The sequence below is a fragment of the Bos taurus genome, chromosome 5, assembly GCF_002263795.3.
Source record: "Bos taurus isolate L1 Dominette 01449 registration number 42190680 breed Hereford chromosome 5, ARS-UCD2.0, whole genome shotgun sequence".
NCBI classification, from domain to species: domain Eukaryota; kingdom Metazoa; phylum Chordata; class Mammalia; order Artiodactyla; family Bovidae; genus Bos; species Bos taurus.
In genome coordinates, this window is record NC_037332.1 from 93963896 (window position 1) to 93987569 (window position 23674).

The 23674-nt window shown below is 40.5% G+C and overlaps 1 protein-coding gene across 2 annotated transcripts in view; it reads right to left on the reverse strand.

Moving 5' to 3' along the window:
• Nucleotides 1–23674, reverse strand: part of DERA (deoxyribose-phosphate aldolase) — a 118966-nt gene that overhangs the window by 76041 nt on the left and 19251 nt on the right. Inside the window, exons 1-4 of one of the 2 annotated variants that reach the window (XM_059886551.1) lie at nt 6251–6337; nt 5127–5215; nt 4344–4491; nt 2367–2462 (exon numbers count right to left, since the gene is read on the reverse strand). In XM_059886551.1, coding sequence (XP_059742534.1) covers nt 2367–2462; nt 4344–4491; nt 5127–5129 — 247 coding nt within the window. In that variant the 5' untranslated portion in view covers nt 5130–5215; nt 6251–6337. 2 annotated transcript variants of the gene reach the window in all.

The following is a 23674-nucleotide window of genomic DNA, read 5'->3' on the forward strand; positions in this document are numbered from 1 at the left end:
ATTGGAAAAGACCCTGATGCTGGGAAAGATTGAAGGTAGGAGGAAAAGGGAACGACAAAAGATGAGATGGTTGGATGGCATCACTGACTCGATGGACGTGAGTTTGAGCAAGCACCATGAGTTGGTGATGACAGGGAAGCCTGGTGTGCTGCAGTCCATGGGGTTACAGTCCATGCAAAGAGTCGGACACAACTAAGCAACTGAACTGAACTGAATGAAAAATGAAGGCTGATTAAGGTGAAGCTGCCAAATACTTCAGGAATCTTCACGAATAAGCTATATTAATATATAAATACTGTATACTTTGTTTCTCTTGATGTATCCCTAACAAAATAAATTAATGATCTTCTCAGCTTCCTTCTTTAAACCACTAGGATATCCCTCTAACATCTTTTAAAAGGAGAATCTAATTTAATATCTATCTACCCATTTGTAAACGTACACACACAGAGAAGCGTTCAGGAGGACTTTTCCCTCCCTCATGCCTTGTTCTCCTACTGCATCTTTCTTTAAGTCAGTAATCCTTGAACATACCCTCTTTTATTGTTCAGGTTTGGGGGTGGCTCTTGTCATCTCCCACAGGGACTATGATCAGTCTGACTCCATTTCAATCCCCTTTAATTTATCCACTACCATCACCTAACTTATTACATTATGAAGTAGATCATGGCATTCTCTACTTAACATCTCTTGGCATCTTCCCCATCAACAAAATAAAACCCAAATACCACAGCCTGGTAAGGTTTCCCCATGGGGTCTGGCCCCCACCTACCTCTCCAGCTTCAACTCCCCAGCTCTCCCTTTGTCCTACCTTAGGAAGCAACACCTGCAAACCATTTCAGTTCCCTGAATGCACTTCTGCACCTTTACACATGCCAGCTCCTCTGCTGGAAATGCCACTCCTTAGCTTTCATGGCTGCTAAGTCGCTTCAGTTGTGTCCGACTCTTTGTGACCCTATGGACCATAGCCCGCCAGGCTTCCCTGTTCATTGGATTCTCCTGGCAAGAATACTGGAGTGGGTTGCCATGCCCTCCTCCACGGGATCTTCCTGACCCAGGGATCAAACCAGCTTCTCTTGCATCTCCTGCATTGGCCGGCGGGTTCCCAGGTGCATTGGCACCTGCATTGGCAGGCAGGTTCCCAGGTGTGTTGGCCCCTGGGAAACCCACTTCCTAGCTTATCCACTCTCTAAACTCCTCCTTATCCTTAAGACCCAATGCAGTTACATCTCTTTGAAGCAGCCCCTTACCCTCTGAGTGTTACCATACTCTGCAGAATAAATCACTCTTCACTCAGAGTTACAACTGTATCTTCTGCATAGTTTTATTATTATATTTTACAAAAAAATAATATGTCCTACATTATGATTTTTTTTTTAACTTGACAATTCCTCCTTAACAACTGAATTTCCTTTAAGGTTGAACCTGCATCTCCTACACTGGCAGGCTGATGCTGTTACCACTGAGTTACTGGGAAAGCCAACAGCTCTGTAGTCTTAGGAATTAATACCATGTCTGCTACTCAACAGGCAATTGACAAATATGAAAAGAATGAATAAATACAATCAATTAAATAGACAAGACTGGTTAAAATCATAATAAAAAACTATATGGGATTTCCCAAGTGGCTCACTGTGGGAGGGGGATTCAGGATGGGGAACACGTGTACACCCGTGGCACATTCATGTTGATGTATGGCAAAACCAATACAATATTGTAAAATAATTAGCCTCCAATTAAAATAAATTTTTTTAAAAAGTTGAAGCAGCCACATTTATGTGGCTCCTCTAATAAAAAAATCAAAAAAAAAAAAAAGAATCTGCCTGCCAATGGAGAAGATGCAGAAGAGGCAGATTAGATCCCCTGGAGAAGGAAAAGGCAACCCACTCCAGTATTTTTGCCTGGAAAATCCCATGGACAGAGTGCCTGGTGGTCATAGTCCATGAGGTCGCGAAGAGTTGGAAATGACTGAGAGCAGTATGGCAGCATAAAATCATATAGATAGGGACTTCCCTGGTGGTCCAGTGGTTAAGAATCCGCCTTGCAATGCAGAGGACATGAGTTTGTCCCTGGTGTAGGAACTAAGATCCCACAGGCCTCAGGCAACTGAACCCACGCACCGCCACTACTGAGCCCACACACCACCACTGCTGAAACCCGCACACCCAGAGCCTGTGCTCTGCAACAAGAGAAGCCCCTGCAGTGAGAAGCCTGCACACCGCAACTGAGAGTAGCTCCCGCTCACGGCCAACTAGAGAAAGTTAAAGTTCGGTCAAAAATAAATAAAATAACTATATAGGTAATATTAAGGTGTCTGAGTTGATGGGAAACACTGAAAAAATGACAATAGAAACCACAGGCTTTACCTGATGCCACTGGGATGTCACAGCCTGCAGCCTTTAGAGCTCTCACTGCATCACACACGCGGGCAGGATAAACACAAACGGCAGCTGTAGTGATGCCTGTGGAGAAAGGAGGCATAACGGCCTACTTCATGTGAAGTTCAAGTCACACAATATGCTTTTAATTATTATTTATACTTCAACATTGGCAGAAATCAAAATCAGAGAAAAAATAATCCTCCTACGACATTGCAACAAATTAAAAGGCTTTTACTTTCCACATTCCCTTCTAGTTCTTGACAACATGGATCATTTCCTCATCCTTAGAGAATAAAATATTTTTAATACATTGTTCCTGGAGGTTAATATAGTACCATTTGTTGAAAAAATATCCTAAATGGTAAACTTAGTGGCTTTGACTCAATGAAAATGCTTTATTTCATGTAGGTAACAAAATCTAAGTTTTTACAGGGGTCACACACGATAGTAGATGAATAAAAATAGAAGTGAACCTTGCAAGATAGTACAGGCAGACCTTGGAGATAGTGCAGGTGCAGTTTTAGAGCACCGAAATAAAGCAAGTATCGCGATAAAATGAGTGACAGGAAGTTTTTGGTTTCCTGGTGCATATAAAAGTTACGGTTACCCTGTATTGCAGTCAATATTAAGTGTGCAATACCATTATCTTTAAAAGTACGTACCTTAATTTAAAATTAAGGTACGTACTTTTTAAAAACATAATGCCAGATAATTACAATGGTAACGTCAAAGATCACTGATCACAGATGGCCAAAAAGAGTATTACAATAACAAAAAAGTGTGCATTACTGAGACAATTATCAAAATGTGACAGAGACAAGAAGTCAGCAAATGCTGTTGGAAAAGCAATGCCCACAGACTTACTCAATGCAGGGTTGCCACAAACCTTCAATATGTAAAACACAGAGTCTTTGCCAAGTGCAATAACACAAGGTATGCGTGCACTGCAAAATGACATGTCACTAATCCTAGTCTCTCTTCTGCAGAAAATAATAAAATCTGGATCTGGAGCCCTCAGTTTGAGGAATAAGCTCTTAAATTAAAAAATCAAAGAGACACTATTAAACGGTAGCATAAGACTCATATAAAGCTGCTGCTTTGAAGTGTTATAAATGGTAGGTGTTTTATCGTCAGTGTAAAAGAAACATACTAAATACTTTCTAAATGCTATGCAGCTGTTTATATCTATAAGTCATCTATTAACACAAACTATTTGTGAAAAAAATACCTGCATTGGGTCAATGCAGCATTAGTTGCATTCATTAGAGACAGGCACCTAAGAACCAGGAAAGATCCCTGCATGGTTTAGATCTGGCTCCTAAAACTAGCCCATTGAGGAATGAGGCACACTGTCCTCTCACCCTCCAGGTCTCAGTTTTCACATTTAGAAACAAGGGCATTCACTCTCAAAGTCTCCTGCATTTCTAAAATGTTGAGGTTCTAAACTTATGGCAACTTAAGAAAGTCCTTTCTTTCATGTACATGAAGAGAGTGAATATAACATTTTTTTTCAAAAGATCTAACCCAGTATACAAGCCGGCAATATTTCCCATTTGTATTTTATTCTCAAAAGCATTTCATTTACTCACAGAAAATACTTTATGTATGAGATGTGATTATTAAGTAATGAGACTGGCTTTTTTACACGTGGCTAGGGAATCAGAATCATAGTATTTGAGTCACTAGACAGAAAATTTCCAAAACTGAAGAACTGGAACAAAAAATAAAGAAACTCAATACTTGCAACTTTAATCCATGATGGGAAAGAACTGACCTAAAAATGAGACTCAGATTCTCTCTCTGCTGTTTTTCAGAGAAGAATCTCAATTATTACTCTGCATACACAATTCTATCACAGATTTTATTGTTACTATCATTTTCAGCATCCAAATCTTAAGTCTTCTTAGATTCAGTGATTGCTACTGTAAAAAAGGTAAACACCAGACAGACTATACACATTACCTTTATCATGCATATTTAAAGCTTTTAAGAGGTCTTCCCGGATTGGATACTTGGCTTTATAACACAGCCTTTGAATGTTGGAAGCTGTGTCATCACCTGAAAGTGTAGTAAGATCTATACAGGTAACAGCCTTCAGGAGCCATGCAGCCTGGTTTGAAGAAAAGTAAAAACAAGGCTTAAAAAAAAATAATTAATCTCCAATACAGTTAGTTAGTAGAAAACCATTAGGTACATAAGGGTGCTAAAATCTCATGTCTAGGGACTTCCCTGGTAGTCTGGTGGTTAAAACTTCACCTTCTAAGGGAAGAAGGGGTTCTAGTTCAATCCCTGGTTGGAGAGCTAAGATCCCATATGCCTTGGGGTCAAAAAACCAAAACATTAAAAAAAAAAAAAGCAATACTGTAACAAGGTCAAAAAAGACCAAAAGAAAAAAAAAAGGTCCACATCAAAAAAATTTTTAAAACAAACTGCTTTAAATAAAATAAAATCTCCCGTCTATGCTGTTCCGAGGCATACATTCTGATGTGTTCAAGCTTAACCAAAAAGACGAATGTTACACAGAGTAAAATAAAAGGGGAAAAAATAGCTTATAAACTTTTTTTCTTCCACAGATACCCCAAATGGAAATTCCTAATAGAACAAGTCTCCCCACGTGTGACTTTTGCATCTCAACACAAGGAGACTCAGAGGTGGGTTGCCATTTCCTTCTCCAGAGGATCTTCCTGACTCAGGGATGGAACCCACGTCTCTTGCATGTCCTGCATTGGTAGGTAGGTTCTTTACCATTGAGCGACCTGGGAAGGTTCTACCCTGATAAGGGAGAACTCGGGAACAAAAGTTTCCATCTTGTATTAGACCTCCAGCCCTGGGACCTGGAATGAGACACGATAAAGAGTCTACTTTCTTTTTTTTTTTTTCCAGTTTAATCCAATTTCAATTTTAAAACAATATTCACATTTCACAACTCATTCAAATAAATTCCTTTTATCTTTTCAATCAGATTATTTCTAAGAATGAGCAAAATGCAACCTGCTACCCTAAAGGATTCAATCACGATATTTTGCCTCACTTGTGGAATGAACTCTGAATTCCTTTCAGTCCTGAGATGTATAGCATGTCTTTGGTTAGTACATACTGAAGAATATGCTGACCACTAGTACTCTACAAAACACCATTTTGCAAATTTTGAAAGATAATTTGGGAAAATTAATTGTACATTAAACATGTGGAGAAGGCAATGGCACCCCATTCCAGTACTCTTGTCTGGAAAATCCCATGGACAGAGGAGCCTGGTGGGCTGCAGTCCATGGGGTCACTGAGTCAGACATGACAGCGACTTCACTTTCACTTTTCACTTTCATGCATTGGAGAAGGAAATGGCAACCCACTCCAGTGTTCTTGCCTGGAGAATCCCAGGGACGGGGGAGCCTGGTGGGCTGCCATCTATGGGGTCGCACAGAGTCAATCACACTGACGCGACTTAGCAGCAGCAGCAGCAGCAAACATGATGATCAAAGAAGATCAAGGCTCATAACTGCAGGGCCTCCAACAATGGACCCATCAGGTTTAGGTGTTAAGGTTTTAAAATTAAAATAGAAGACAACCAAAGGTGTGTCTAAGAAACTGAATAAGTATGTTGAGAAAATATGCCATTTAATTCACTCATGAATAAAAATGCCTCAAATTCATTTGCAGCTTTGCCACTCAAGAATGATAAGATTTTAACCTGTTTGGATGAACATGTTATCTTTCTCCAACCCATCTTCATCATATATGAATTATTAAAATAAGTCATGGACAGCTGCAATCTTTTGAGATGCAGCTTGAGTGAAATTCAGTCTTGTGGCCTCGAGGGAAGAGATCAGGCTTGTAAAGCAAGGGAAAGAGTTTTTAAGAAAAGCCCTTACCTGCCACTCCTTTTTCACAGGTCTACGAGCCTGGATTTGTTCTGCACGTCTTAGCACTGCTGGTTTATTCACTTGTATTTTGGAGATCCAGCTAAGGTCTAGAAGCAAAAAGAACAACAATTTAAAACTTGAAGATTTTATTAAATACATTCACTTGTTTTTTACACAGTCCTCAAAAAGAAAGACTTACCAGTATCAAAACTTTTATTTACTTTTTTATTTTTTTAATTTAATTTTTATTTATTATTATTATTTTTTTATTTTGGCTCATCTCATAGCACGTGGGATCTTGGATCCCTGACCAGGGATCGAACCCACATCCCTTGCATTGGAAGCGTAGTCCTAATCACTGGACCACCAGGGAAGCCCAAAACTTTTTTTAAAAAGATATATTTCTTTTCCACTCAAATATAAATAACTTTCTTGAAGGAAGCCCAGCCATGAAAAGTCCTACTCTGTGCAAAATCAAATACATTTGGAACTAGGAGAACCTGTACTGATTCATTACACAGATACGCCTAATGGTGGAGGAAAACATTGTGTGATTCATGTCACAGGCTTCATTTCTGCCAGCAGGGAGTTATTTGGGAGTGCCCAGTCCAGGAGAATGAATAATTAATAAACACATAAATGAATTAACACTGGGGCTTAAAGGAATCCTTGATCAACATCCCCTCACTGATAAGATTAATATCTATTAGATGCTGATAGGACACCCCCATTCTTTCCTCAAAGGAGAATTTCTTAAAGTGTATTAGAAATTAGAGCATTAAAATTAAAAAAAGTCAGAAGAGGGAAAAGAAAAAACAAGCTGCTCAAAATTCTGGGAGAGGGACTTCCTGATGGTCCATGCTCCCCGTGCAGAGGGCTAGGAGTTCGATCCCTGGTCAGGGAACTAGATCCTGAAGCCGCAACTAAGACCCGGCACAGTCAAAAACAAAAACAACAAAATTCCGGGAGACATCTCTGTTGCTTGTTTTGAAATGCTCTCTCCTATCTGTAGGGCTTCCCTGGAGGTAAAAAATCTGCCTGCCAACGCAGGAGACAGGAAACGAGCACTTGATCTCTGGGTCAGAAAAATCTCCTACAGGAGGAAATGGCAACCCACTCTAGTATTCAGGCCTGAGAAATCCCATGGACGGAGGAGCCTGAAGGGCTACAGTCCATGGGGTTACAAACAGACTCGACTGAGCAACTGAGCACACACACAGCTTGACAAATAAAATCTGAATATATTTAAGGTGTATGTTTTGATAAACATATACACTGTGAAAGAATCACCACAGTCAAGCTAATGAATATTACCTATTACTTCACACATTTACCATATTCTTTTTCCTTTTCATGTGTGCTGAGAACATTTAAGATCTACTCTCATAGCACATTTCAAGTATACAACACAGCACTGTTAACTATCTATAGTGACTCTGCTGGACAAAAGATAAAAGATCTTCAGGAATTCCCCATCTTGTGTAACAAAACTTTGTACCCCAGTTGCTTCTCAATAAAGGACTTTTGGATCTCTACGAGAGAAGCTGGGACTGCAACGTGAATACAATACCTGAGGACATCCCCCTAAAAACTAATTTTTACTACAATTTCCCACCAAAGATCAGAACCCACGAGGCTGGCTCTCACACGTCTCAGACACCACTCGCCAGAGGTCCTTGCAAACCATCTTTGGGAGAATGTAATAGGATCACTTCTCTCACAATATCAGCCTCCACTGCTAAAAATATCTTTAGTGGTCATAAAATCAGCCAGCCCCACAGTTAATCCAGCCACAGAATTTGCCTCTGTGACCTCCCATGATAATGAATTATATAAGTGATTATCCCATTTTATTAGCATTTAATTTGCTACTCTTTAATTTCATCAGATAACCCTTGTTCTCCTATTATGGGGTCTGGGGAAAAGAAAGGACTGATTGGCCTTTGTTATGTCCTTCATAATTTTTAATATTTTATTCGAGTACCCTTTAGCATCTCCTTTCTCGGAGAAGTGATTCTAAGGCACACAATCTCATCAGGACCATAGAAGTTTCTCTTAGGGGGCCAGGAGGAGTTTCAAGCACATGTGTCTTTGGGGAGAGTAGTCGTAAAGCCATAACTGGAAGGCGATAACTCCTTTCAGAAAACTCTTCCATGGAGAAAATCCCAGTGCTCCTCTTAGTATGCCATTTCAGGGGCTTTCAGGCCCTTCTTTCAATTATAAATTTGTTCTTAAAAACTCTTTTCACTTTTTTTTTAATCATTATTGTCTTTCTTTCTTAAGTCTCCGTGGAGACAGACATCATTTTCCCTGAAAATTGACACTTCACCTTTCCATCACTTCCTCTTATGTTCATGGCTGTTCCTGTACTTCTTCTCAATATTCCTAAAAAGTGTAATACCAAATGATAACTCCATGAAAGGAGGTTTATATTGTATTTTGATTTTATCTTTGCTCCTAATGGAGAAAAATGCATGGTGGTACTTCATTAGACTTTCTCAAATATGGAAAAGTAAGAAAGATTAAAAATTTCCTACATTTTCACTTCTCATTCTTTCTGGGTTTTTATACCTAAAATTGTACCACTAAATCTGTGCCTTAATGGTTGTCCCCAAACAGTCGGTTCTTGAGATGCACTTTCACAGTATATTTTTAATCCCAGCATCTATTACAGAGTACCTCTTCCTACTGTAGGCACCCAGATATCTATTTTTCCTGTGTTGTTTAGCTTTAGTTCTAATTTGCAACTTGCTAGGAATCACTCACAAATGCCAAGCACACAAATAGGTGCTCACTAAGCCCACCACATCACAATAAATTTGTTTTTTACCTTAGACACTGAACAACTGAAGTATCAACTTCATCGTGTCTAGTCTTTCAACCTTAATCTTGGAAAAGGTTAGCTTTTTTTTTTTTTTAAAGCCTTGGATGTCAATATATATCTGATCCAGTCAAGCTCAGAAAATATTCAGTTTATATTAGTGAGAAGACTCAGCCTTGCCCAGTTTCTACACCGTAAAGATATAAGACAGAGACTGTGCTAGGAGCTTCATCATTTCCAACAGGTGGGGTCTAGAATGAATCTTCATTTGAAGGTCTAATCTAATATCCAAAAATATAAAATATATTTCTGTTGGTATATGTGCAAAAAAATAATAGAATATAGACCAAATTGATAACAATGTTTGTCTTCAGAGGCAGAATCACATAAGATTTTTACTTTCCCATGCTTTATAGTTACATAATACTTAAAACTTTTTTTTAACTTAAAACTTTTACAAAGAGCATGCATTACCTTACTAAACAGTAAAAGCAAAATATACTTAACTCTTTGGAATTAAGAGGCACTGACAGCAGTGCGCAGGTTAGGAAGAAAGGGAGGGAGACTAGAGTAAGTAGACCAGTAAGATGACTGCTGCTGTAGCCCGGGCATTAGCACATGTAATGTGTCTGTGGGGCATTTCACCACACCAATACTTTCATGACCAATCCACGGCCACAGAGCTCTTCCACAAAGCCAACCTGACATGACTACTAGGCGCCAGGCAGATATGATAAGGTCAGATACCACTTTTACTGCTTCCATAGAATGGTCACCAAAAACCTTAGCACCAAAGGTCACCAGACAGAACCTTATTATTATATGAACCGTATATGATACCAATGGGGCTTCCCTGGTGGCTCTGTTCACGGAATTCCCCAGGCAAGAATACTGGAGTGGGTTGCCATTTCCTTCTCCAGGGGATCTTCCTGACCCAAGGATCAAACTCCCATACACTATGTATTTGGGATTAGGCTTTTTTATTTAAAAAAAAAAAAAAATCTACCAGCAACAATGAGCTCAAAATAGTATGTTTAATGAAAAATTAGGAACTTCTGTGGTGGTCCAGTGGCTAAGACTCCACACTCTCAATGCAGGGGGCCAGGGTTTGATTCCTGATCAGGGAATTAGATTTCATATGCCACAACTAAAGAGCAAAGATTCTATGTGCTGAATCTAAGACCCAGAATGTCCAAATAAATATTCTTTTGAAAAATTAAATTCTGAATTTCCATTTCTCAGAAAAGTTCATGCTCTGCAGTTTGCAAAAAATGCTTCTCAACATTTCAGTTCAGTTCAGTCGCTCAGTCGTGTCCCACTCTTTGTGACCCCATGAACCACAGTACGCCAGGCCTCCCTGTCCATCACCAACTCCTGAAGTTCACCCAAACCCATGTCCATTGAGTTGGTGATGCCATCCAACCATCTCATCCTCTGTTGTCCCCTTCTCCTTCTACCCCCAATCTTTCCCAGCATCAGGGTCTTTTCAAATCAGTCAGCTCTTCACATCAGGTGGCCAAAGTATTGGAGTTTCTGCTTCAACATCAGTCCTTCCAATGAACACCCAGCACTGATCTCCTTTAGGATGGACTGGTTGGATCTCCTTGCAGTCCAAGGGACTCTCAAGAGTTTTCTCCAACACCATTCTTCAAAAGCATCAATTCTTCAGCACTCAGCTTTCTTTATAGTCCAACTGTCACATCCATACATGACTACTGGGAAAACCATAGCCTTGACAAGACGGACCTTTGTTGACAAAGGTCAACAAAATATCTCTACTTTTTAATATGCTGTCTAGGTTGGTCATAACTTTCCTTCCAAGGAATAAGCGTCTTTTAATTTCATGGCTGCAGTCACCATACGCAGTGATTTTGGAGCCCAGAAAAATAAAGTTGGACACTGTTTCCACTGTTTCCCCATCTATTTCCCATGAAGTGATGGGACCAGATGGCATGATCTTAGTTTTCTGAATGTTGAGCTGTAAGCCAACTTTTTCACTCTCCTCTTTCACTTTCATCAAGAGGCTCTTTAGTTCTTCTTTACTTTCTGCCATAAGGGTGGTGTCATCTGCATATCTGAGGTTATTGATATTTCTCCTGGCAATCTTGATTCCAGCTTGTGCTTCTTCCAGCCCAGCGCTTCTCATGATGTACTCTGCATAGAAGTTAAATAAGCAGGGTGACAATATACAGCCTTGACGTACTCCTTTTCCTATTTGGAACCAGTTTGTTGTTCATGTCCGGTTCTAACTGTTACTTCCTGACCTGCATACAGGTTTCAATGTTTATCACATGCCAAAATATCTCTACAAAAAAATATCACTGATTCCAAGACCAAAATCTGCTTAAAAGGATTCATATCTACTTAAAATATAAAATATGAGTGGGTAAAGCACTGTGATCCTCATCAGAAAAACTCAAAACAACATTTTGCAATTCTAGAAGCTTGCACTTCTAGAAGTTGAGTCTACTGGAATAAAAACATAATGATATAAGAATATTTATCACAGCAGAATTTGTCACAGCAAACCACTGAAAATGACCTTGGTACCCATCAATAGAAAGTGGTTGAATAAAATACATATCCATCCATACCATGGAATATTACATAGATATTTACAAAGCCTGGAAAACTATTCAAGATATGATAAAAAAAAAATATATATTAGCAGTTATGTTAGGAAGCCTGTGCTTAATGATGGCAATTTAATACAGCCTCAGCAGATACAGTTATATAAAACTATGAAGCATGACTTCTCATTTAGATAAAATGAGTATTCTATATAGTGCTTGTTTTTACATCCCAAATTTCTAGTGTATGTTTAAGGAGAGGCAATGCCAAAGAATGTTCAAACTACCACACAATTGCACTCATCTCACACGCTAGTAAAGTAATGCTCAAAATTCTCCAAGCCAGGCGTACGTGAACCATGAACTTTCAGATGTTCAAGCTGGTTTTAGAAAAGGCAGAGGAACCAGAGATCAAATTGCCAACATCCGTTGGATCATGGAAAAAGCAAGAGAGTTCCAGAAAAGCATCTATTTCTGCTTTATTGACTATGCCAAAGCCTTTGACTGTGTGCATCACAATAAACTGTGGAAAATTCTGAAAGACATGGGAATACCAGACCACCTGACCTGCCTCTTGAGAAACCTGTATGCAGGTCAGGAAGCAACAGTTAAAACTGGACATGGAACAACAGACTGGTTCCAAATAGGAAAAGGAGTACGTCAAGGCTATATATTGTCACCCTGCTTATTTAACTTCTGTGCAGAGTACATCATGAGAAGCGCTGGGCTGGAAGAAGCACAAGCTGGAATCAAGATTGCCAGGAGAAATATCAATAGCCTCAGATATGCAGATGACACCACCCTTATGGCAGAAAGTGAAGAGGAACTAAAAAGCCTCTTGATGAAAGTGAAAGAGGAGAGTGAAAAAGTTGGCTTACAGCTCAACTTTCAGAAAACTAAGATCATGCCATCTGGTCCCATCACTTCATGGGAAATAGATGGGGAAACAGTGGAAACGGTGTCAGACTTTATTTTTCTGGGCCCCAAAATCACTGCGTATGGTGACTGCAGCCCTGAAATTAAAAGACGCTTACTCCTTGGAAGGAAAGTTATGACCAATCTAGATAGCATATTGAAAAGCAGAGACATTACTTTGCCAACAAAGGTTCATCTAGTCAAGGCTATGGTTTTTCCATTGGTCATGTATGGATGTGAGAGTTGGACTGTGAAGAAAGCTGAGCACCGAAGAATGATGCTTTTGAAGTGTGGTGTTGGAGAAGACTCTTGAGAGTCCCTTGGACTGCAAGGAGATCCAACCAGTCCATTCTGAAGGAGATCAGCCCTGGGTGTTCTTTGGAAGGAATGATGCTAAAGCTGAAACTCCAGTACTTTGGCCACCTCATGTGAAGAGTTGACTCATTAGAAAAGACTCTGATGCTGGGAGGGATTAGGGGCAGGAGGAGAAGGGGCCGACAGAGGATGAGATGGCTGGATGGCATCACCAACTTGATGGATTTGAGTTAGAGTGAACTCCAGTCATGGGTGTTTTAAAGAGAAAAATCAGCTAAATTAACTCAAATATTTGCTCATTTTTAAAAAAATCTAACATTAAATTCAAGAAAAAATTTTAAAGTCTATTTTGTTGAAGGTAAGACACCTGAGATCATGTGACCACCACTATAAATGTAAACAGGTTAGCACTGAACAGATCAATTATTTGATTTTGCAGAGATGCCACAGATGCAAATTTTGTTGGAATATAGCATCAGAATAGAAATAATGTTTTTATTAAGAAACTGAGGAAGCAGAAAAACACTTGGATTTGGTTGTGATAGACACTTAATTTATAATTTCATCCAAATAAGTTCCCACAGTCTAACAATCAAAGTGCAAGCTATCGCTGTCAAATTTTAAATATTTTATATATACACAGAATAAATGAACTACCTGATGTTTGTGAGAAAACTGATGTTTAGTTAAAAATAAATACTTCTTCTTGGCAGTGTGCACTCTCTCTTTACTGGTTATTATCAGTTGAATGTTAGGAACATATGACTCTTTGAAGAGGAAGAACAATTTTGTCAGTCAATCTAAGCTGACATATGTCAGTCATGAACTATTTTATAAATAAGACTTTTAAATCTTGGCTTTTTTTTTTGAAAATCAGTTGAAAAAATCTTTTTAAAAAAAACCGCTGAAGAAGACTCTTGAGAGTCCCATGGACTGCAAGGAGATCAAATCAGTCAGTCCTAAAGGAAATCAACCCTGAATATTCATTGAAAGGACTGATGCTAAAGCTGAAGAGCTAGTACTTTGGCCATCTGATGCAAAGAACTGACTCACTGGAAAAGACTCTGATGCTGGGAAAGATTGAGAGCAAGCAAAAGGCGGGGGGTGCGACAGCGGATGAGATGTTTGGATGGCATCACTGACTCAATAGATGAGTCTGAGCAAACTCTGGGAGATAGTGAAGGGCAGGGAAGCCTGGCATGCTGCAATTCATGGGGTCACAAAGGGTCAGACATTGCTTAGAAACTGAACAACAACTAAGAATGCACTTCCCTGGTGGTCCAGTGGTTAAGAATCTGCCTGCCAGTATAGGGGTCAGGGGTTCAATCCCTGATATAGGAAGACGCCATGTGCCATGGGGCAATTAAGCCCGTGTGCCACAACTACTGAGCCTACCTGCCCTAAAGCCCTCGCGCTGCATCATGAGAAGCCACCACAGCAAGAAGACCGCACACCACAGCTAGAGAGGAGGCCCCACTCACTGCAACTAGGGAAAGCCCTTGCACAGCAATGGAGACCCAGTGCAGCCAAAACTAAAATTTAAAAAAAAAAAACCTATTCTGTAAATAAAACATCCAAAGTCTCCAGTTTTTGAAACATAGTGAACTACAATTATTTGTTGACAATTGTTTGCAAATATTGCAAAGAAGACAACCCTGAAATTTATCCCTCTGCAAACGAGAGGGCTTGACCAAATCAAACGAGATTTCAACCCGTGTACAAGGCTTAATTTTAAAATTCTAAAATTGCACTTGGGAATATCTCAACCTATCTGATTTGATTATTATCAATCATTGTGTAAGGGCTTCCCAGGTGGCACTAGTGGCAAAGAACTCGCCTGCCAAAGCAAGAGACGTAAGAGACTAAGGTTCAATCCCTGGGTTGGGAAGATCCACTGGAAAAGGGAATGTATTCTTGCCTGGAGAATCCCATGGATAGAGGAGCCTGACAGGCTACAGTCCGTGAGTAGCAAATAGCCAAACACGACGGAAGTGCCTTAGCATGCATACCTATCGCTGTGTAACAAACTACCTCGAAGTGTCATGCCTAAAAACAGCAATTCTTTTATGATTTCTCCTCACACTATTGGTTGACTGGGCTTAGCAGGGCGGTTCTGTTGCTGCTCTCACTTGAGATCAGCAACTTGTGACCACAGCCAGATGGTGATGGGGCTGCGACTCCTAAGTCCTGTGCCTCAGAGGGAGTGGCAGGAGCCTGGGCTCTGCCAAGACACCTCCATGTAAGTCCAGAATATCCCCTCATCACAGGAAATCCAAAGAGTTTAGGAGCTCTGTGCCAAGGAGAATAGATGAACATCAAATATATATTTCTTATTATAAATCACAATACCACATAAATGAAATTGAGACAGCCTGTGATTTTATAGTATATGAATTTAGTAAAACATTCAAAGAAAATCAAGACCTCTTTTTTGACAAGATTTGTCTTATGAAAAGTGAAAGTCACTCAGTCGTGTCCAACTCTTTCTGACCCCACGGACTATCCAGTCCATGGAATTCTCCAGGCCAGAATATTAGAGTGGGTAGCCTTTCCCTTCTCCACGGGGTTTTCCCCACCCAGGAACCTGTACTGCAGGCAGATTCTTTACCAACTGAGCTATCAGGGAAATGGAGCCTCACTGGGCCTCAAGGTGCCCAGATATGTGATTAAACATTATTTTCGCATGTGTCTTGTGAGGGTGTTTAATGGATGGGGTCAAGGCCTAAACTGGTGGATGGAGTAAATCATATTGCCCTCCCCAAGGTGGGTGGGCTTCATCCAATCTAATGAAGAAAGACCTGAATAGAATAAAAGGCTCCATGCACACATACACACACACATATGTGTGTGTGGCTGGGTATGTATCTATCTGTCTATCCATCTATCTACTACTGGTTCTAGTAGTAGACTAATATAAGATGTAACTTCCAACTTAAAATATAGAAGATACAGAAGTAAGTTAAACGACATCATGAGGAAATAATCAGATAAATTTAGAAGCTGGGTCAATCCACAGGTCTCATAACCTAACATCATCAAACAGCAATTTATTTTATAGCAATAATTAACATACAGAACATACAGAAACCAATATGAAAAGCTTGTAATAAGAAACTGATTCACAACTATAAAATAGCAGACTAAGAGCTGTTTTTTCCTTCCCAAACTTTAAAATCTAAGTATCTGGGACTTCCCTGGCAGTCCAGTGGTTAAGACTCCGAGCTTCCAGTGCACGAAGCTCCATCCATCCCTGGTGGGGGAACTAAGATCCTATATGCTGTGCTATGCAGCACAACCAAACAAATAAATAAGTAAATATTTAAAATATAATAAATAAGAGTAGTGTATAGCATACACTACATTTTTTAAAATGTAAATATTTAACCTTCTACTAATACAAATGTGTAAATCAAATTACACTGAAACTCACTTATATAGGTATGTAAAAACTAAACTATACATTTAGGATTAGAACATTCTGCCTGGAGAATCCCATGGACAGAGGAGCCTGGCGGACTACAGTCCATGGTGTTGCAAAGAGCTGGACATGGCTGGAGCGACTTAGCAGTAGCACCCGCTCTGCATGCTTTACCCTCCCCCAATCCTAATTCATATGTTGAAACCTAATCATCAAAGTAATTGTATTCAGAAGTTAGGCCTCAGGAGGTGACTAGGTCATGAGATGGAGCCATCACAAATAGGATCACTGCCTTATAAAAGAGGCCCCAAAGCGATCCCCTGACCCTTTGCCACGTGAGTTTATAGTGAAAACAGCCACCAGTGAGGAGACTGGTTCTCATCCAACATCAAATTTGCCAGCACCTTGATCTTGGACTTCCCAGCTTCCCGAACTATGAGAAATAAATTTCTGTTTCTTATAGGCTGCACATTCCACGGTATTTCTGCTACAGCATCCTAAACATACATCAACAACATTTGTTTCTAAAAATTACAGTGAAACTCTACAGGTTAAAATATCATAGCAGTGGGTGCCCATATTTTTAAATTCACCTCAGTGTATTTACAAAGCTAACACATTTTTCACTTTTCAAAATATCTTTAACTTGATGTCCATCAATTGTCTTTCTAAGCTCTCCCCCAAAGAGTTCTGTTAGCACTAACAGTATTATTTGCCATAATAAAACTGGTATCAACCAATGACTGACCTCCCTGGGCAAAGAACAGCAGTTTTTCCTTTGTACTCTTTTTTGCTATTGTTTAAATATGTTGAAATCTATGAAAAAAGCAATACTTTTTACTCTGTTGGCATTTTTCTTAAACCCTTAAGGGAAGCATTATCAAAAGGCTTTTCAGAAACTAAGCTGATATTTCTCCAGGTTCCCAGTATGAAGCATTTCATTAACTAGTTCAAAGAACTCTTAACCTGCCAGGTTGGGACCATATAGCTTTCCTCAGCAGTCTGCATATCAAAGTTGTTTGAGAAATATACTGTTGGCTTGAACCAAGAAGTCAAAGAAAGAGGCAGTTAAAATATCCAATAGTTCCCCGCCCTTTTCGTTTTTAATTTACTTAAGAGTTCTGAGTGAGTTCACTGTAAAACTTAAACAGCACAGTGGTAATGTGACCAAACCCGCAGGCCATCTACTGAGGCCTTGTACTAGATTGCCAAGGATAGAGATTAACCAAAGTGTAAGGCGTATCAGCTCTGGAGACACAGCAGTGCCCTGGAAGAAAGGAATTCTAGCTTCTGGTTCTATGATATGAGCATCACTGGGTCTGGAGCTGGAAAACCATGGATGGCTGTTTATGGACATTGCTGACAAGGAGGAAAGAAACGGCCAGCTTGGTGTGACAGCCATCATTCAGTGGATCTGAGCAGGAATGCTAAACAGAGGGCATGACAGTGCAGAACAAGGCAGGAGCTTGGGTTCTGGCTCCAAATCCATCACTATGAGAAGACTAGGACAGTCAGGAAGATTCCAACAAGTCCACCTGCACTGATAGATTAGGAGAAATGAACTACAAGTCGAGGAGAGGGAAGACATTGCACATACTGGGTATAATATGAATAAAGACCAAATATGGGAATGGTGATGGCTTGTTCACAGAACAATTAAGAATGACCAAAAGTTCTGTTTGGGAGTAAAGTAAGGTGCTATAAAGTCACAGGGAATCTTGAAATTTAGCCAGAGGACTTCACCTGTGAAGTACTGGAGAACTACTATGAATTTATTTGATCAGTTGGTATGTTAGACATAATAGGAAGTCCGGGGTGGGAGGGTGTGGGGAGAGGGAACTATAGCCCAGTTTCTGCCAACAGTCATTGTAATGAATACATGTGTGCACGCTAAGTCACTTGTGTGTTAGTTGCTCAGTCATGTCTGACTCTTTGCAACCCCATGGACTATAAGCCCACCAGGTTCCTCTATCCACAGGGATTCTCCAGGCAAGAATACTGGAGTGGGTTGCCATTTCCTTATCCAGAGGAACCTTCCTGACACAGGGATCGAACCCAGGTCTCCCACATTGCAGGCAGATTCTTTACCATCTGAACCACCAGGGCCAATCCCAAGTCACTTTAGTTGTGTCCAACTCTTTGTGACCCTAAGGCCTATAGCCCACCAGGCTCCTCTGTCCATTGGATTTCCCAGGCAAAAATATCAGAGTGGGTTGTTGGCAGGCAGGTTCTTTACCACTAACACCAGCTGGGAAGCCTCATAATGAACACTTACTTTCTCAAAATCTGGGAGAAAAAAATAAAAGTTAGTTTAAAATAGTTTAAAAAAATGGTTAAATGGGAAAAAGCAATAGGGCCAAATGGGTAGGCTCTTTTGCCTTTGATATCAAATATAATGCCAAACGAAGATACAAATAAAATGGGGACATTCTGAAGATGTTTAGAATGAGGATAACTTGGAACATTTACATATATTCTCTAATATATGACTGTGAAAACTTGAAGATAGATCACAGGGGAAATAAAAAGAAATCTCCATTCAAATCAGCTAGAAACAGATTTAGTAAGCCCTATCACACTAGGTGGACTTCCCAATTGGCGCTAATGGTAAAGAACTCATCTGCCAATGCAGGAGATATATGAGACGAGGGTTCGATCCCTGGGTCAAGAAGATCCACTGGAGGACAGCATGGCAACCCACTCCAGTATTCTTGCCTGGAGAATCCCATGGACAGAGGAGCCTGGTGGGCTGCAGTCCATAGGGTCACAAAGAGTCAGACATGACTGAAGAGACAGCACAGCACAGCACAGCACACTAGATGCCAAAATTCCTGAGTTGGCCAAAATTATAGATATCTTGCAACCAAAAGATGTGAAAATAAGAGTAGAAATAGGACCTTAGGTCTTACTCTACGTTTTTAATGAGTAAACAAGGGACACAGTGCTATGAAAGTTTAAGAGAAAGTGACGATCTGCACTTCCCGGGCCATCTAGTGGTTAAGACTTCAAGTTCCGATGCAGGGGGCACAGGTTTTTGCATCCTAGTCAGGGAACTAAGGTTCCACATGCCACAAGGTGCAGCCAAATCAAAAAAAAAAAAAAAGTCCCTCTTTAAAAAAGAGAGAAAGTGAGAGTCTGCTGGTACAGGAACTAAAAAAATGCCGTGCTGAAAGAATCACCCCAACAGCTGTGAAGGGGTAGAGATAAGGGGAGGGTGGGGCAGCTGAGAAGCCAAAGAGCTGCATTCTAAGTGAGACCCTGGGGTGGAAGAATTCAATTCAAATATAGTTTCAGTTCAGTTCAGTCACTCAGTCATGTCCGACTCCTTGCGACCCCATGAATCACAGCACGCCAGGCCCCATTGTCCATCACCAACTCCCGGAGTCTACCCAAACCCATGTCCATCGAGTCGGTGATGCCATCCTGCCATTTCATCCTCTGTCGTCCCCTTCCCCTCCTGTCCCCAATCCTTCCCAGCATCAGGGTCTTTTCCAATGAGTCAACTCTTCCCATGAGGTGGCCAAAGTACTGGAGTTTCAGCTTTAGCATCGTTCCTTCCAAAGAAATCCCAGGGCTGATCTCTTTCAGAATGGACTGGTTGGATTTCCTTACAGTCCAAGGGACTCTCAAGAGTCTTCTCCAACTCCACAGTTTAAAAGCATCAATTCTTCGGCGCTCAGCTTTCTTTATAGTCCAACTCTCACATCCATACATGACCGATGGAAAAACCATAGCCTTGACTAGATGGACCTTTGTTGGCAAAGTAATGTCTCTGCTTTTAAATATGCTATCTAGGTTGGTCATAACTTTCCTTCCAAGGAGTAAGTGTCTTTTAATTTCATGGCTGCAATCACAATCTGCAGTGATTTCAGAGCCCAAAAAGTAAAGTCTGACACTGTTTCCACTGTTTCCCCATGTATTTCCCATGAAGTGATGGGACCAGATGCCATGATCTTTTAGGGAAAATTAAACTTCTTTTCTTTTCTGAAGAATCAAGAAAACATATCGGAGAGAAACAGAAACAAAGCCTGAAAGACAGGCTGGGAACATTTCCCGAAAGGCCAAGATTGATAGTATGGGCTTCCCTGGTGGCTCAGAGGTTAAAGTGTCTGCCTCCAATGCGGGAGACCTGGGTTCGATCCCTGGGTCGGGAAGACCCCCTGGAGAAGGAAATGGCAACCCACTCCAGTATTCTTGCCTGGAGAATCCCTTGGACAGAGGAGCCTGGTAGGCTACAGTCCACCGGGTCGCAAAGAGTATACGTAACAGCTAATATAAATTTCAGTATCTGCTTAAAACTAGTCTAATCAGTCATATTACCACTACAAAAACGCACCAACAAATCTCAGGTGACATCCAGAAGACAAAGGCAACAAGCAACAGACAAACTAACAAGAAAAACTTGCAACTAATGTAATCATTCAACTCCTCACAAAGTCCAACTTCTCATACCCAATGCAGTAAGTTTAAATCTGGATTCTTAAGCAAACATTTCATTTAGAACCTCATTGCTGTTATTTACATATCTGAAAAGGACATGGTATTAATTAGTTGGGCTTCCCTGGTAGTTCAGATGATAAAGAATCTACCTGCAAGGAGGGAGACCTGGGTTCCATCCCTGGGTTGGGAAGATCCCCTAGAGGAGGGCATGGGAACCCACTCCAGTATTCTTTCCTGGAGAATTCCATGGACAGAGGAACCTGGCAGGCTGCAGTTCACGGGGTCGCAAAGAGTCAGACACAACAGAGCGACTAAGTACATTAATTAGTTAATATAACTAACCACCAAAAGAAAGAGTGCCTTTGGTATTGCATCCCTGGTGCTGTTCTTCTGATTATATGAACTACTATAACAAACTGACAACTTACTTGGTCCCCCTTACAAGACACATCTACTCAAATACATTTATAAACCTTCTGCCTAGAACGGGGCTTCCCAGGCGGCTCAGTGGTAAAGAATCTGCCTGCAATGCAGGAGACATGGGTTTGATCCTTGGGTCAGGAAGAGCCTCTGGAGAGTGGAATGACAACCTACTCCAGTATTCTTGCCTGAGAAATCCCATGGACAGAAGAGCCTGGTGGGCTACAATGCATGGGGCCACACAAAGTCGGACATGACTCAGCGACTGAGCATACATACATGCTGCCTAGAATACTCTCCCCTCATTCTCACCTAGCTGGCTCCTTTCTCATCCTGCAGATACCAGCTTAATCCTTCTCGAGGAGGTCTTCCATGTCACCCCACATAGATTAGGTGACCCTGCTAACGTGCTCCCCCAACACCTTGTACTATTTCTGTCGTCAAGATTATAGTAGAGCAGATAGAAGGGAACAGTGAAGGTTGATATCCAGAGCCACCACCAGCTTGCTTCCCCTCCACTTTAAGAACAGTAGCCATCTAGCTTATGTTCCCCCCAGGAAAGAGATTGGAGGATTCACCTGAACAGAAATGGACCAAGCCAAGAGAAGACCACGAATTATTGAACAATTGAGAGTCTTTCAATGAAATAGCCCAGTAGAACCATCCTATGGTGGATAAGCCCCGTCCATGCCCCCAAAAGCATCTAATGAGCTTTTTACTGATACAAACACTGGGAGGAATTTTCCCAGGACAGACATCATTTCTCACATCATTTATAAGTTGAAAATCTATTGTTCAGTGAAGCCACCTGCAGGCTGCAGCTTCTGCATCAGCACTTGCTGCTTCACCTTGCACTTTGATGTTTAGGAGACAGTTTCTTTAGCTTCAAACTTTTCTTCTGCAGCTCCCTCATCTTTCTTTGTCACTATGATTGTAATTTTAGCCGCTAAGTCATATCCGACTCTTTGTGATCCCAGGAAGGACACCCCTCTTGGCAGAGTCACAAAGAGTAGGACACAACTAAGGTGATTTAGCACGCACACTCATAGAGTAATTAATTGGGCTGATTTCAATACTATTTACTCTCAGGGAATAGGGAGGCCTGAGGAGACGGAGAGAGATGGGGGAATGGCAGGTCGGTGGAACAGTCAGAACACAGTCAACAATTATTGATGAAGTTTGCTATGAATATGGTTCATAGGGCCCCAAAACAATTAGAAAGTAACATGAAAGATCTCTGATCCCAGATTACCATAACAAATACAATAACAATGAAAAAGTTTGAAGCACTGCAAAAGTTACCAAACCATGACAGAGAGGTAAGAAATGAGCAAATGCTGTGGGGAAAATGGTGAAGGTAGACCTGCTCAATGCAAAATTGCCAAAAACCTTCACTCTGTAAAAAGTACAACTTCTGCCAAGTACAATAAAGTGCAATAAAACAAGGCATTCCTATATTTCATTTTCCTTCGATTTCAGAAATGTCATGAGGAAGTATACCATTATACTCCTAAAAGATGAAGCTTCTCCACGCTTATAGACCACCAGGGCTCACATTCTGGACTTGGACTTAACATATGGATTTACATGATAATTGACATCTCATCATATCACCGACGCTTTGCTTTGTAAGGATAGGAGAAAAAAAATCTAAGAAGCAAGAAGACAAAAGGTCCTTTACAGTTTCTTTGACATTCTACCTTATTTTTCACCTTTATGAAACAGACTTATTCTATCAGCCTAAATCAAGCACTGGTTTTCAGCCTCTATCTACACCCTTTCCGGGCAAAGCAAGTTGGGAAGGTACATGGGCTTTTTGAATTTGGAAAGCACATGTTTTTTAGACAAATTAGCATCTTAAATAAATTCGCTAATCGACAAAATTTCCCATATTACAAGACATTTCCTTGCCAAGATCTTGATTTTACCACTATATCCTTTCATAAAGACACCCTATAAGGCTTACTAAACCACATTTGGTTTTAAGTATGTCCAAATACTTAGTTAGCCTTTCAATTTAATGAACTTTGGGAAAACTTATCAGAGTTTCTCCAAGCCCCAAAGTGTGCCCAGTGTTCAAAAGGAATCATTAGACCTCATAGAAATTCATCAAGAAGCTGGAAAACTTTGGCCCCCTGTTGGGTAAAGATCCATCTCTCAGTCCTTTGAGAAGATTTGATCGATTGTTCTAGGAGCTAAGAGCCTCACAGAAAACCTATTTAACTCTTTCCTCTCAATGAGAGACTGGATGACAGGCTTTCCTAAATTAAAATCTAAAAGTGTCTCAAAAGGCCTTTGGCATTTTTTTTTAATAGAAAACATTATTCACAAAGCTGCACCTCTGCTGGATGTCATGCCAGTCACACAACTTAGTATCTGCAAGGATACTTAAATGTTAGAACAGACTTACACACAACTAATCCCATCAAAGTATAAGCATAATTTAAAGGCTGCAGAACAGAACTTAAAACAGGAATAAAAGCTACTTCATTTCAGTTTAAACAAGTATGTTAAGCTCCCTTCCAAAAATAAAG